This window comes from Canis lupus, chromosome 28, assembly GCF_011100685.1.
Source record: "Canis lupus familiaris isolate Mischka breed German Shepherd chromosome 28, alternate assembly UU_Cfam_GSD_1.0, whole genome shotgun sequence".
NCBI lineage: Eukaryota > Metazoa > Chordata > Mammalia > Carnivora > Canidae > Canis > Canis lupus.
The window spans coordinates 278,135-294,589 of NC_049249.1; the positions used below are offsets into that span (position 1 = coordinate 278,135).

At 43.0% G+C, this 16,455-nt stretch overlaps 1 protein-coding gene across 22 annotated transcripts in view; it reads right to left on the reverse strand.

Annotated features, from left to right (window-relative positions):
- The window catches only part of PTPN20 (protein tyrosine phosphatase non-receptor type 20), a 114,916-nt gene extending 107,998 nt beyond the window's left edge, over nt 1–6,918 (reverse strand). For 13 of the 22 annotated variants that reach the window (XR_005380338.1, XR_005380343.1, XR_005380340.1 and 10 more), the window contains exons 1-2: nt 6,473–6,523; nt 4,341–4,379 (exon numbers count right to left, since the gene is read on the reverse strand). Coding sequence is in view for 8 of the 22 variants with exons in the window: in XM_038578002.1 (XP_038433930.1) it covers nt 4,341–4,379; nt 6,473–6,508 (75 nt within the window). In the remaining 14 variants the exon portion in view is untranslated. Of the gene's footprint in view, nt 1–4,340; nt 4,380–6,472; nt 6,617–6,866 lie in introns of those variants that run through there. The other 9 variants (XM_038578009.1, XM_038578008.1, XM_038578005.1 and 6 more) reach the window with 8 other exon arrangements.
- Between the last annotated feature and the right edge of the window lie 9,537 nt (nt 6,919–16,455).

The following is a 16,455-nucleotide window of genomic DNA, read 5'->3' on the forward strand; positions in this document are numbered from 1 at the left end:
TGATTTAGTTCTAGTTTCAAAGCATCATGGTCTGAAAATATGCAGGGGACGATCCCAATATTTTGGTATCAGTTAAGACCTGATTTGTGACCCAGTATGTGCTCTAATCTGGAGAAAGTTCCGTGTGCAAGAATGTGTATTCAGTTGCATTTGGATGTAAAGTTCTGTAGATATCTGTGAAATCCATCTGGTCCAGTGTATCATTTAAAGCTCTCGTTTCTTTGGAGATTTTGTGCTTAGAAGATCTGTCGATTATAGAAAGCGCTGTGTTCAAGTCACCAAGTATAAGTGTATTATTACTTAAGTATCTTAACTTTGGTTATCAGTTGATTGATATACTTGGCAGCTCCCACATTAGGGGCATAAATATTCATGATTGTTAGGTCCTCTTGTTGGATAGTTCCTTTAAGTATGATATAGTGTCCCTCTTCATCTCTTACTACAGTCTTTGGGATAAACTTTAATTTATCTGATATAAGGATGGCTACCCCTGCTTTCTTTTGAGGACCATTTGAATGGTAAATGGTTCTCCAACCTTTTATTTTCAGGTCCTTAGGTCTAAAATGAGTCTCTTGTAAACAGCAAATAGATGGGTCTTGCTCTTTTATCCAGTCTGAATCTCTGTGTCTTTTGATGGGGTCATTAAGCCCATTCACATTCAGAGATACTATTGAAAGATATGAATTTAGTGTCATCATGATACCTACTCAGTCCCTGTTTTTGTGGATTGTTTCTTTGGACTTCCTCTTTCTTTTAGAGAGTCCCCCTTAATATTTCTTGCAGAGCTGGTTTGGTGGTCACATATTCTTTCAGTTGCTGCCTATATTGGTAGCTCTTATCTCTCCTTCTATTCTGAATGTGAGCCTTGCTGGATAGAGTATTCTTGGTTGCATGTTCTTCTCATTTAGGACCCTGGATATATCTTGCCAGCCCTTTCTGGCCTGCCAGGTCTCTGTGGAGAGGTCTGCTCTTATCCTAATACTTCTCCCCATAAAGGTTAGGGATTTCTTGTCTCTTGCTGCTTTCAGGATCTTCTCTTTATCTTTGGAATTTGCAAGTTTCACTATTAAATGTCGAGGTGTTGAGCAGTTTTTATTGATTTTAGGGGGGGATTTCTCTATCTCCTGGATCTGAATGCCTGTGTCCCTTCCCAATTTTGGGAAGTTCTCAGCTATTATTTATTCAAATACACTTTCTGGACCGCTGTCCCTTTCAGCGCCCTCTGGAACCCCAATGAAACGTAGATTTTTCCTTCTGAGGCTGTCATTCATTTCCCCTAACCTATCCTCATGATCTTTTAATTGCTTTTCTCTTTTTTCCTCAGGTTCTTTCCTTGTCATCAACTTGTCTTCTATGTCACTCACTCGTTCTTCTACCTCATTAACCCTCATTGTTAGGACCTCCCGTTTGAACTGCATCTCATTTAACTGATTTTTCATTTCTGCCTGATTAGATCTAACTTCTTCAGTCATGAAGTCTCTTGAATCCTTTATGCTTTTTTCTAGAGCCACCAGTAGCTTTATAATTGTGCTTCTGAATTGGCTTTCTGACATTGAATTGTAATCCAAATTTTGTAACTCTGTGGAAGAGAGTACTATTTCTGATTCTTTCTTTTGTGGTGAGTTTTCCTTCTAGTCATTTTGCTCAGTGCAGAGTGGCCAAAACCAAATTGTACTTGATAGAAACGCAAACTCTTCTCACTGTAGCATTCCAGCGTTCTCTCTTTAAATCTCAGACCGAATTTGTAGGTTTTCAGGATGATTTGAAAGTTATCTAGGTAAGCTGGTGGGGACAGGTGACTTGTGGACCCTACTCTTCCACCATCTTGCCCTGCCTCCTACCCAAGTTTCTTTAAATGAGCAAAATATCTGAACAAAGAAAGAAAAACTATGGATGGCAAACAAACATATGAAGAAATGTTCAACACCATTCATCAACAGAAAAATGCAAAAGAAAACAATAATTAGATGCCACTATACACTCATTAAAATGGCTAAAATGAAACACACATGCACACAAACAATACAAAGTGGTTCTGGCAAAAATGCAGAGCAACTAGAATTGTCATGCACGGATATCAGGATCACTTTACTCATTATCTTGTTTTACTTTTCTTAAAAGCACTTTCTGGTGAGCCCTGGTGGCCCAGCGGTTTAGCGCCACCTTCAGCCCAGGGCGTGATCCTGGAGACCCCAGCTGCCCACGTCAGGCTCCCTGCATGGAGCCTGCTTCTCCCTCTGCCTGTGTCTCTGCCTCTCTCTCTCTCTCTCTCTGTCTCTCTCTCTCTCTCGAATAAGTAAATAAAAAATCTTAAAAAGAAGCACTTTCCATTACTCTAAAGCTTACTTATGTAAGCCCTTATGCATCTGTTCACATGTGTAATGTCTCTCTCCCTCAATATAAGTACCATGATGACTTGGTGTCTTGTCACCACTGTGTCACCTCAGCACCAAGACAATGGCAAAAAGTGGGAACTCAATACATACATATTAAAAGGAGCAGAAAGAAATGATACAAAGGTAAGTAAATTTGAGAAGGCAAAGAACCTACTCTCAGCAGTCCACAGATGGGCAACCTGCTGATGTAAAAGGAAATAAATTTAGACCACCAGGGTTGCGCACATTCAAATTATCTGGAAAGCACTGCAAAATATTGATTCTAGGCCATACCAAACCAATGAAATCAGAATCTAAGAATGGGATTCAAGTTTTAATCATTAAAGTTCTCCAAGGTGCAGTGTGTGGTCAAGATTGAAAACTACTGAGGAAATGGAACCTAGGCTGTGGAGCTGTATACACTTGGGTAGAGATCTTGGGTAAGTTACTTAACCTCCCTCAGTCCCAAAAATCTAATCTACAAAATGGGAGTAATACACACCTCCCAACGATTGAGATTACATGCAAAGCTCTTAGTAAATGTTGATTTGCCTTTCCAGGTCAAACTTCATTGTTTAGCATGATAGATGATAATTAAATCATCAATTCATACCTTCCACTGTTACCTGATTATTGAATTGAACATTTGCATTGGAGAGTTCAGAAATGCTAACTTTTTTCACCATCCTGATGATATAATGTTGCCTGAAGCTATATCTATTTTAAATCTATGAGTAACTTAACTTTGAAGAAAAATACAGCTGATTATACCAGTGATTCTCAAACCTGGATGCAGATTAGAATCAACCTAAGCTTTGCAAATGTCCAGACTTTGCGCAAGCCAAACCAGAATCCCTGGGGTAGGTCCAGAGCATCGGTATTCTTTTTTTTTTTTTTCATCAGTATTCTTTAAAGAGTGAACTGATCTGTGATTCTAAAACACAGTCAGGGCTGGAAAACACTGATTTGTACTAATGGCATCCCATACTAACTGCACATCTGAGTCATTCGCAGAGCTCTCAAAAAATAGATTGATTCCAGAATGCTGCCATAAACTTTGTGATTCAGAATCTGTGGACACGGAGCCTGTCATTTTGCAAAGCATCATAAGACTTCCCCTGGTGATTCTGACAGAAGCCCACAGGGAACCACTACTTTGTATCATACATTTACTCTCCCTTTGTGTACCAACAAAGATCATCTAGAACCTTCACTGGCTTTCCAATGCCAAGCCTGCCCCATTGCTTTTAATCAGTAACTGATGCAACACATCACAGTAAGTCTACATTTTACAGATCTTTGCAGAACATTTTAATGTGCAGACAACTGACCCACATAATTTACCATACACTGTGCCCAGTACCAGCTATGCAGTCTGCTGGCCTTTCTAACTAAATGGCAATTTGAGAATGGCAAAATGGAAGACCCAGGCCTTATTTCCCTTTAAGTGGCATGTAATACCAGGACTAATGAAATTAACCTCATTGGTCAGATGAGTCTGAATGAAATCCAAATTGTTGTCTGCACCTAGAGGCAAATTGTTATATGTGCTTCCCTCAGAGAGATAACAAAATCTAAGGAAAGGTGATTCCCGAATTAGGAGCATTAAGAGAGTGCCCTGCAATTTTCATACTCCACTAAACACAGTAGCATAGCAGGGTCCTTAGAGAATGATTTTAGGGAAGTCATTCAATCAGTACAAATATATCACCCTGGTTGCACTACCAGGCAGAGATGATAACAGCATTTAAACAACCAGACATTATTTTAAGCTTATTAAATACATTAACCCATGTGATCCTCACAATAACCCTATCAAGCAAGTACCATTATTATTTGCATTTCATAGATTAAAAAAACAAACAAACAAAAACAAATGCACACAGAAGTTAAATGATTTGCCCTAAGACACAGAGCTAGTAAGCAGCAGTTTTTAAACCCGGGCAATTTGCTTCAGTCCATTACCTTAACCACTACAGTGTAGATGAGTGATGGCCAAGCAGTCTTTAAAAAAAAATTTTTTTAAGTTAGTCTTCAGCAGAAACTGGAGATCAGACTGTGTGTACTGTGGGTAAGTTACTTAACCTCTGCAACATTTTTGTATTTGAAAAACAAAGATAATGACAGCCCGGACTCACTGAGTTGCGGTGAGGATTAAACAAAACAATGCATGTGATATACTTAAGACAGTACTGGGCATTTTAAAGAGCTGTCAGTTTCAGCCAAAGTGGTCAGGGAGAAATGACAACCTATTAAACCAAAAACCTCTTCTGGTGATATATAAATTCCCAATATACCAGATCCAATATGAAACACAAAATAGATTTTCACAAGAACTTTATAACTGCCACTGTAACAGAGCCCTAACCTATCCGGTCCAAGAGGGAATCAGTCTGCAATGAGAGCCTCATTTGCTACAGTTGGGCCTTTTTCACCAACATCCCCAAACATGAAGCTGCATAAATGTAACCACACCATGAACCACACTTCTAAAGAGCCACAGAGGACTCAGGGTTGATTGGAGAAGACCCTGTCAAGTGGTAAAGGTCAGCCCCCCTGAGTTACATTTGCATAAACAAGGGACAAACAAAATGAGAATGCAAACAAAAATAGGTAACATTCATCATATGCTTACCACTCATTAAATGATTTCCGTGTATTACCTCATTTAATCCTCAAAATACACTTTCAGGGTCTAACATTCCCAAAGACAACCACACAAACTCACTGGTTGATTTCACTTTAAATTCATGACTACACACCTCAAACAGGTATTTAACATTGCCTGACAGTTGAATCTCTAGTTTATTTTGCCAGTCTCCAGGAGGACGATGGCACATGTGCCTCCTCTGAGTTCTAGCACCTCTTCTCCTCTCCTCTATGCCCTTTCAATGACAGACACACAGTGCCACTACCACCTGTTGGTATCTGCAGCTGTTGTCTCCACTTCCCCTCTAGTTGTAATGGAGTATGTGTTCCTGTCAATTCAAAGCCAACTACCCATGTGTTCTGGGGTCTCCTCCCCTTTCAGATATCCAAGGACTTCCCTCCACAATGTTCCCCTCTCTCATCTGCATCATTCCTTCCTTTCTAGGACTTTGATCGCACTGCCATAAAAATATATTATAGTTTCTTCTATCTCGGAAAAAAAAAAAAAAGTCCACTTCACCTTAATGCCCCTCTACTCCACTAGTCATTCTTTTTAAAATGATTAAAATCCTAATTCCACATCCATCTTACACATTAGCGTTCACCACTGTTAACCACCACCTCCTCCTTTTATTTGGCTTCCCTGCCTTCTCCTCTTTGTGTACACTCTCAACCTAGGTGTTCAACCAATCCTTCGGTTTAAATACCACTTTTATGGTAGTGATTCCAAAGCCCTTACATCACCCAGAACTTCAGACTCAAATTTTCAATGGCCAACCTGACTCCTCAACTTAAAAACTTGTTAGATTTATGTTATTTGTATTTTACCACAATAAAAAAAATAGGTGTTACCTTGTAGATTTATGGCGAGATAAACCAATATACAGGAAAAAAACAAAAACAAAAAACAAAACAAGGGTGGCTAGATGTTAATGGTAGGACCCAGGTGACGGATATACAGAGTTCACTGGAAAATTCTTTCCAACTTTGTTGTTTGTATGTTGCACGTTGGGGAAAAACCTTGTAGGCATCTCAAACCTAACACACACTCAAAAGCTAATTCTTCCAAAATGAAACCTACCCCCACCACCACCTACAGTTTTCCTCATCTCATTCAACAGCAAGTGTTGCAGGCAAGGCAAAAACCGAGGACTCAGGACTCAGGCTTGACTGGCTATCTCCCACCTGGAATATAACTCCATCAAGGCAGGGCTCAGATATGAGCCCTTAAGCAGGGCTAAGATATGCCTATCTTGTTCAGATATATTCTCAATTTCCAGAACAGTGCATGAACACACAGGAGGTGTTGAGAAATAGCTGCTGAATTAGCTGAATTCATGCTCCGTTTCTTGCTGGGGCCCTCAACCCTCACTGGTGCTTGACTGAGAATGGAGGTCTTGGCCTCTAAGCCTCCCCAGCCCGGGCCAGCGAAGACCACGTCCTAGTACCTGCTTATGGCTTCTCACCAACCATATCAGCTCCATTATCCTCAAAGAGATTCCAAGGCCTTTCTTTATCACAGAGCCAGTGTTTCCTGCCCCAAACCTGTCACACACAAGAACCACAACTCATGCCACGGTACAGCCGGTACAGCCGGGCATCACACAGCCCGGGGCAGGGGCCCCCAGGCAGCGGCGGACGCGGGCCCCACCCCGCCCAAGGCCGGCGGGAAGCCAGCGGGCAGGCCGCGGGGGCCTGGGGCCACAGCCCGCTCCCTGGGGCCCTGGCCGTCCGCGCGTCTCCCTCCGGGGCCCCCGGGATCCAAGTCCGCCCTCCCACGCTGCTGCGCCACGGCCTCCCCCACCCTCCTCGGGTCCCAGCGGCCCCGCCACCTTTCCTCACCTGCCCCGCCCCGCCCCGCCGGGCCCAACCGCCCCCGGGCCGGGCCGCACCCCCCCCCCCCCGCCCCCCGGGCCGCCCCCGGCCGGGCCGGTTGGGTTCTCGCAGGACCCCGCTGGGCCTTGCAGCCTCGGTGCCATCCAATCCCGGCGGGGCCCGCGAGCCTGCGCACTGGGGCGCCCTGCGCCACGCCCTGCGCCACCGCCCTGCGCGGGCCTGGCTGGAGCCGGCTGTGCCCCTCTGCTGGCCGCCGGGGCGCTGCAGCGCTGCCTGCAGGCAGGACCCAGCGGCGGCGTCCCTGGGGTCGCTGGTCCACGGCCCTGTTGTACAGACCCTTTTCCTAAGCTAGGCTCCTGACGCCCCCAGCATCCTGAGCCGTGCCCTAATCTTGAACCATGACGACTGTGGTCCCTAGGAGTGGTCACTTGGTTCATACCTACCCTTGACCGTCTCCCCTACACACTTAGTTGCAGAGGGGCTAGGGTGAGGGCGGCTTTGCAGTGTCAGAGCAGAACAGATGGAGGGTGTAGGCGCTTTGGGCAGAACTGCTGCAGAAGTCACTAACCTGTGCACATGGTGAGGTCAGTTGGCTACAGGTCAGTTGACAGTTTCTGTTAGGGTGGTCAGTGTAGAGGGGATTCAGGATGCCAACATTGCCTCATTGCATGAAGCCAGAATCGTTTTAACTTGGTGAGTACATCCCTCTCCATTTGGTCCTGACCACAGCCACTCTGGTAGATCCGGATCGTTTGAGGTCATGACAAAACCTGCCTCTCTTACCCAACAGCCTTCAATGTTGGCCTGAGACAGTCACCTCCTCGGGCTGAAGGGAGCCTGAGCAAAAACGGCCACCCTCTGTCCGGGCACCGAAGGTTCTGCTTCCTGCTCTGTGAGTCGCTGTCAATAGCGGGATGCCTTCTCTCCATCAGAGGCCTGGTTTTTCCTCCACAGCCATGGAACCCTCCAGGCAAGCTATACCAGTGCCAGGGTGAGATTTCTCTTAAAGATGGACCCCACGTCTGATGTCTCCTTTGTTTTTCCCATCCCATCCTCCTTCAATATCCTCAAAAAGGCACGAGAAAATGCAGAATCAGAACTCTGCACATGGTCACTATTTCACAAATAAGAGCAGCATGGATGAATTGAAATGTTATGGATATAGTTAGGTCACTAAATAGATTGCTGTCTTAGGAACACACAGAAGAAAGAATTCCTACCCACAGCATCAGAAAATCCCTGAATGGAGAGTAAATGGAGACTTGGTTGAAATAACTCTGAGGCTCCATCCCCCAACTTTATGCAAAACCACACAACAATCTCAGAGGCCACTGGCCCAAAAGGTTTTTCTTGGCAGCTTCTGTGAACAATTCAAAGAACTATATACTGTGTTATCAAACCTTCTACCATTCTTTGGAAACCCTTTCACACCCTTGTGTCTAACCAGTTGTCAGTAGTGCATGGAGTCTCCCAGGCCTGGACTTCAGCCCCTGCTTTGCTACTGAATAGCTGGTGACATTGAGCAAGTCACTTCCCAACTTCTATTTCAGTTTCTTTAAAAAAAAAAAAAAAAGGCCATAGGGTTGTAAGTGCTTAATGATACAAAGTACAAAAGCATCCAGCACTGTGGCAATAAATGTTGCTTCCCTTTCCCTGGGGAATGGAGTCACACTTTTCGCTAGGGCTGTGGTCTTCAAGAGTTTCTGTGCTCACTGTTTCTATCTCTTAAATGTCTGTTTCTAAGCAAAGGATTCACTGCAGCTGTGGCTTCTGTCCTGTTGTAGTTAAGACTGGATACTCTTCACAAATTAGACCAGACATATTCATCCAGCAGTCATTCAAAACACAGGTCTGGAAGACCAGGTTCCCTAATACTCCCTTTCCTCTGGGTCCCAGAACTCAACCTCACAGGACTCTCCGCTATACAACCCCAGGCCCTTGCTCCTTATTACACGCCTGGTCCTTGCTATGGTCTTCAAGCCCAGGCCTCAGTTCTTCCTCTCCTAGTCCATCCCTCCAGGTCCCCTTTCTAGCCTAGCTGAGGAGTCTCGGTTATCCCTTCCTTGCTGCCCTACAGACACCACCTTCTAATGTCCTCCTTCACCCTGGGCTCACTAGTGCATCTCTAGGGACCCTCATACAGGGGAGCAGCAGTGACCAGAACAGAGAGATAATGCTAATTCTGCAATCTCTGTCTGCCTCCCCACCCCTGGTCTGGGTATCCAGGCTCCCTCTTGGATGAACCTGAGGGCCAGGCAAATTCCTGCTCTCTGCTGTGGTAGGGCCCATCTGCTTCCTTCAAGTGTAATAATTTACTGCCAAAATGGCCCCTCATCTCAAGCCATGTGTCTCCAGACACAGAGAGGAGCCATAAGGGCCTTCCAGACCCTAGTGAACAGCTCACACACAGGACCTCAGAACCCAAAGTCATTTTTTCACAGTTCACAAGGTCCATGGGCGAGTTCAGTTTTCTAAACCTAGCTTGAACCAGGGAAGAACACATAATGAAGAGTAAGAAAAAAAGATTCATTTCAGCAACACTAACCTTTCCTAGGATCTATCATGATACAGGCCTCTGCTTTGCAGCCTGATTTATTTTTAGATGGCGTCCTTCCCACTCAGCACCACCAAGCGTCAGTCGATGACGATCGTGAGCTTAGAAGAAGCCGTGGGGCATTTCTGTGTGTTTCTTTCTCTCTGCTTAGCTTTGAGACACTTCACATAAAAGGCTCTATAAAAATAAATCGTGGAAAGTACAACACTGGTAAAAATCCCAGTGGAAGCTGAAAACTATTTTATTTAAAGAGCAGAAAGATGTGTACTTACCTCGTTGTGAATTCCCAGCTGCCTAGTCCCCAAGCCTGGCACATGGTAGATGCCCAATAAATATTAATTGATTGATCCATTAGTTGGCTGCTCATCTGTCTGCAGCCTTCAACCAGTCCATCAATCTGCATGCACACCCCACAAGGAGAGAGAGGATCCTTAGGCTTTGACAGAAGAGGTGCTAAGCTGACAGGCGAGCCTGCCACAAACTCTTGTATATAAATGCCCTGCCTTCCACTTCCAACTCTACTTATTCACAATAAAATAATGATATGGCAGAAAGTGAACTGCAAACACTGCCAAATTCTAACAGAGGAGCTAGACATGTGCCTTTCAAACCTCACGTATTACCCCTTGGTCTGTGCTATGCCCTGAGCTTTCCAGCAAGAATACAGATGTCATTGTATTGTATCTTATCAATTAGGCCGAATAAGGTGCACACAGAAGGCAACTTCTTTGTTTCTCTTCAATGCCATCAAGTTCAATGTCCAGATGCATTTTTTTCCTGGGCCCTTGCATATAAAATCCTGGGCAGGTCCATAACTTTGAACACCCAGGACAGTCCCATTTCAGTGTAAGATTCCCTTTACCCTCCTGTCTGTTAGACTGTCTCTGACCTTGAAGCTGGTACTGCTATGGGCCTCAAACAGGCACGAGAAAATGGTGCATCCATTTGTCCTTCCTCAAGAGGCTGCCCACCCACACCCTTCTCTCCAGACTCAGGTTCTGATACCTCTGCAACTGGAATCCAGCACTAGGCCCTCTGGGCTCCACAGGTATTTTGAGCAGCCTGTTTGTCCTGCAAGAGAATCTTGTTGTTCCCTATGAATTCTCCTGCAGGGTGTCTCCAAGTGCAACTCCACTGCCTGGGTGATGTTGTCTCTGGCCAGCTATCTACAGTGCCCTTCCTCTGTTCCTACCTGCTCCAGAGTACCAATGAGTTTATGTAGTCTGTGCTGTGAGTAAAGATGCCAGAAAAATGGGTAAATGGAGGTCAAATGCCGACTTGGTTTTGTGCCCCAATAAAGGACTTCTCAAAGGGATAAAAAGGCCACTTTTGTATAATTTATCCACAGCAGGATGGCTTTTTATAATTCTCACTAATAGATCTTCTGTGTGAGCTGAGGTTCTGACTCTCTGGTTGGGCCCATGTGATGCCTACTTATTTTACAAAGGCTTTGGGCTGTGCCCCTCCTATATGGCCATGTGGCTATAAGAAAGGCTTCTGCATCCTTACCCTTCCAAGAGTATGACAATTTATTCCTGAGAAGTCTTTTTTCTCTTTGCTCTCCCACCAGGCTTGTTGTTTCTGCTATCACTTCTCACCTTTAGATTCCTCAGGCATGGATTAGATACCAACCCCTTTGTATGGTACATGCTGGATAGCTAGTTTGTGTGAGCACACCCTGAATGTCCCTGTTAATCACTATCTTGAGAATGTAGAGATCCCATCCTCCTTCAATATTCCCATCAAGCAGAATATGGAGAAGAACATGTTTTTCACCCTTCAAGATCAGGGGCTCTGGGGGTAGCCAACCTGGAGCATGTCCCTTATAAGGAAGAATGTTCAGACAGGAGCCTTTCATCTCCTTGGAATGCTGGCCACACAAGTAGGGAGAGGCCACAGATAGTTACTAGACTAGTTGCTACATTTTAAAGGCTTACTACTTGTAGATCCCAGCAGCAGTTGCTTTGCCCAGTCAACCACCTCTGGACTCCCTGTACATACGTTGTCCCAGTAACCCTATGTCTCAAGCTCTGAATCTGGATCTTTTCTTTGTCCTCACCAGACCATTACCCACACTTGGCTTAGAGTCTGCTAGGATACAGCTACACACCCGTGTCCCCATCAACAACAACAACTGCAGGAAAGCCTATTAAGCCTTATAATTTATTCTCTTATGCCAGGTGAAGCTCCGTCCTCCCTCCCAGGTATGGAAGTGGAAATGCCATAGCATTCCAACACCTGTTTTCAGAGGAATTTTCCATTCTTGTCCTCTTGCCTCTTGCCTTATAGGCTATGGGTGGGTGAAGCCAGTGCTGCTGGCTTGCCAGTCAGGGTGACTCTTGAGTAATTAATTGAATGAAGAAGGGAGCATGTGCTACATAAGGATGTCCTTCCTTCTGCTACTCCCATTATATTAGAGCTTCATAGTGTGGTTATCTTTACAGTCTGTTCTACAGAATCTCTTGTAGATAAAACCATGTCATAGCATTGCCGTGAGCCCTCAGTAATGGTACCTCTTGTAATGTACTTCATGATGATCCCATCTTAATGAAACTATCCCTCTAAGGTTCCCCCTATCCACAGATATCTCAAATTCAGAATGAATAAAACCAAACTTATCACTAAATATGATATTCCTTGATCATCCCCCATCTCAGTTGATGAGACCACCATTCCTTCTGCTCCAGAATCAGCAGTGGTGTCCAAAATGATCTGATTACCTTTTGTCTTTCCCATACCAATCCTTCCTCCACCCCACAAACCAGACTAGTTTTTCTGATTAGAGTCCTGATTATAATAAACTGCTGAAAACCCAACCTTAGTTTCATAATCTGTCCACACCCGATCTCCTGGCTCCTCTCCTACCTCTTAGTACCCTTGTTCACTCTGCTGTGTGCTGCATCCCCATGCCTTTCAAGGCCTATACCTCTCCTCTTAGAGGAACATTGTGCTACCCCATCCCAGACCCTCCCTTCAGGCAGGACTGATACTCCCTTTTGGGAAAAATCCCTTTTCTCTATACATCTTTTACTATGCTTTTTTACAACATTTTTTACTATGCTCAGTCTAGCATTATTCCCAGTGGTTATAGTGATGTGTTTGTATTTTATCTCCTTCACAAGACACAAGCTTCCACGGAGTAATCACCATCCAGTCACCTCTATCACCTCAGCCTTGCCCAGAGCATGCTATATATAGTAGGTACTCAGTGAATGTGTGTCAAGCTGAAGATGGGGCAGAAGAGTTGTTAGAGTTGTTCCAATATTCTTCCCATTCATTTTTCTCTAGGATTGCTTGACTCTGAAGCTGAGTTCCTTATTCTGCAGCAGAGATTTGTGTTGCTGAAGGATGGAACTGTCATTTATGGGGGAAAAAATACACTGCAAGTACCATGATGATAGCACTACATAGAGGTGCTGTTGGAGGGTTGTGAGCACTTCCCAACACAGCTAGCAACAGAGGCTGAGAGCTCTCACTCTTGGTTAATGGATCTGTACCTTTCTGTGGAACCTGCCCTGCCAGTATGGGAGCAGCCCTGACATGGTTAAAACCTCATTGGGAAGACCATTTTTTTAATTAAACTTTTTTACTTTGAGATAATTATAGATTCACATGTAGTTATAAAATATAATATAGATGATCCCCTGTGCCCTTTACTCAGTTTGCCCTAAGGATAACATGTTATGAAACTAGTATAATATCACAACCAGGATATTGACATTCATCCATCTCTCTTATTTAGATTTCTTTTGTCTTACTTGTACTGTTTGTGTTAAGTTCTATACAATTTTATCATGTGGGTAGGTTCATGTATCCAACACCACAGTCAAGATAGAGAACAGTTCCATTACTATCAGGGTCCCTCCTGGTGCCGTTTTATGATCACCCTCATATTCCTGCCCCCTCTTTAACCTAAGGTAACCACGGATCTGTTCTCCATTTCTAGAACTTTGTCACCTCAAGACTGTTGTATAAATGGAATCATACTGCATGCTGTTTTGTGACTGGCTTCTTCTTGGCATAATTCTCCAGAGATCCATACAAATGTGCATAGTTCATCCTTTTGGGTATAGATGTATCATGATTTGTTTAATCCTTCACATGGTTGAACAATCCAGATGGATTATTTCCAGTTTGGAGCTATTACAAAGAAAGCTGCTATGAACATTTGTGTACAGGTTTTTGCGTGAGTATGTTTCCTTTCTCTGAGATAAGTGCCTAAAATGCAACTGCTGAGTCTTATGGTAATTGCATTTTTACTTATTTACAGAAACTACCACACTGTTTTCCATAGTGACTACAGCATTTTACGGTCCCACTGGCAATGTGTGAGTTACTCAGTCTATCCGCATCTTTGCCAGCATTTGGTATTGTCATTTTTTCTTATTTATCATTCTGATATGTATAGAAGTATCTTTTTGTGGTTTGATTTTTGCATTTCCCCAATAGCTAATCAGATTGAACACCTTTATATGTGCTTACTTGTCATCTGGATATAATCCTTGGGGAAATATCTGTTCATGTCTTTTCCCTATTTCCTAATTGTATTTTTGGCTTTTTACTGCTGAGTTTTGAGAGTTCTTTATATATTCTACATACTAGTCTTTGTTGGATGTATGATTTTTAAACATTTCCCCCCACTTTACAGTTTGTCTTTTTATCCTCTTAACAGAATCTTACACTGGGCAAAAGACCAATTTATCCATTTTCCTTTTATGTGTCATGCTTTTGATGTAAAGTCTGAAAACGCTTTGCCTAGTCCTGGTTCCCAGTGCTTTCCTGGGTTGTTGGGGTTTTTTCCCCTAAAAGTCCCAAAATTTTACATTTTCATTTAAATCTGTGATCCATTTTGAGTTCATTTTTGTATGAGGTATTTAGGTCAGTTCTCTCTCTCTCTCTCTCTCTCTGTCTCTGTCTCTCTCTCTTTCTTGATCTATAGATGGCCAATTGTTTCAGTACCATTTATTGAATGGCTATCATTTCTCTATTAAATGTCTTCTGCCCCTTTGTCAAAAATCAGTTGGAAATATTTGTGTGGGTTTATTCCTGAGTTCTTTATTCCATTGATCTGTGTCTACTGGTCTGCCATACCACACTGTCTCAATTCTGGTAGCTATATAATAAGCTTTAATGTTTGACACAGCTATTCCTTCCATTTTATTTTGCTTTTTTCAAGATTATTTTAGTTATTCTAGGGCCTGAGCCTTTCCAGTATATATTTTTTATCTATATAATATGAATCATACTTAAAATATAAAATAAAATTTATGAAGTTTAGAATAAGCATGTTATATCTACAACATACCTTGGTGGGAATTTGATAGGAATTACATTATACCTCTAAATGAAATTTTGTTGGGGAGAATTCACATCTTTTACCATATTGAGTTGGGAAGTCCACTCTAGCTCTACTAGAACTTAGGGGTAAACATGTATATGTTAGAGCTTATGTTCGACCTTATACAAATGGTGTGCTGGCACAAAATAGAAGCTTAACAAATATTTAGTGAAGAGTTTGCATCAGTGATTCCCAAATCTGGCCATACATACAATTCTCTGCTGAGCTTGATAAAAGAACAGATTCTGGGTTTTACCCCGCCTTGCTGATTCAGAGTCTGTCTCCATGGTGGATGAGAACAGTAAAGCTATATTTTTTAAACACCCTCTACAGGTGATTCCTTTTTTTTTAATAAATTTATTTTTTAATGATGTTCAATTTGCCAACATACAGAATAACACCCAGTGCTCACCCCCGTCAAGTGCCCCACCTCAGTGCCCGTTACCCATCCACCCCCACCCCCCGCCCTTCTCCCCTTCCACCACCCCTAGTTCGTTTCCCAGAGTTAGGAGTCTTCGTGTTCTGTCTCCCTTTCTGGTATTTCCTACCCATTTCTTCTCCCTTCCCTTCTATTCCCTTTCACTATTATTTATATTCCCCAAATGAATGAGACCATATAATGTTTGTCCTTCTCCGATTGACTTATTTCATTCAGCATAATACCCTCCACTTCCATCCACGTTGAAACAAATGGTGGGTATTTGTCATTTCTAATGGATGAGTAATATTCCATTGTATACATAGACCACATCTTCTTTATCCCTTCATCTTTCGATGGACACCGAGGCTCCTTCCACAGTTTGGCTATTGTGGACATTGCTGCTAGAAACATCGGGGTGCAGGTGTCCCTCTAAAATTTAATTTATGAACTCTTCTTTATGTACTTTTATTTTTTATTTCTTATTCTCTTTATGAGAGAAGTCTTATAGGTCATTTAGCATGTTTTGCTATTAATGAAAAAGAAATTTCCAGGCATTTGAAGAGGCTTGTTTCAAATGCACTCAGGGCTAGAGCCCGCTATGTGCACTATTACACAGTTTCATAGGCCTCAAGTTTAGGGAATTAATCAAGTGTGCAATTAAGTGAGTGAATAAGAGTATTTACAGTTTTGAAACTTCTTGCACTCTGCTGAACCCTGGTTGCTTATTTCCTCTTTGGAAAAGAAATGGAGGCCTACAGGTTCAAAAAGAATCTGGTCCTCTTGCCTGTAGGATCTTCTCCATTCCCCCAGGCCTGTTTACTCATTTGGAGCCATATCTCAGGAAGAACACATTAATTTGTCTTAGGTGGCCTTGATTGTAGCTGCTACTTGCTTTGTTTCAGAGCAAACATCAGAAAGGGCAGTGCAGTCCCTAAGGGATTCAGCCCATTTCTGCAAACTGCTTCCAAGTCTGGCTTCTGCAGTGTACATCCTCACACCTGGCTGTACCTAGGTGCAGCCACTCTGGAAAACTGTGTGGAAGTTCCCCAAAGAGTTAAAAATAGACCTGCCCTACGACCCAGCAATTACACTGCTGGGGATTTACCCCAAAGATACAGATGCAGTGAAACGCCGGGATACCTGCAAATTGAACACCAATAAAAAATAAATTTATTATTAAAAAAATAAAAATAATAAATAATAAAAAATAAAAATTTTGTCTTTATTTCTTCTTTTGTCTCTTTTATTTTCTGTTTCAGTTTCTTGTTTTCAACTTAAAATT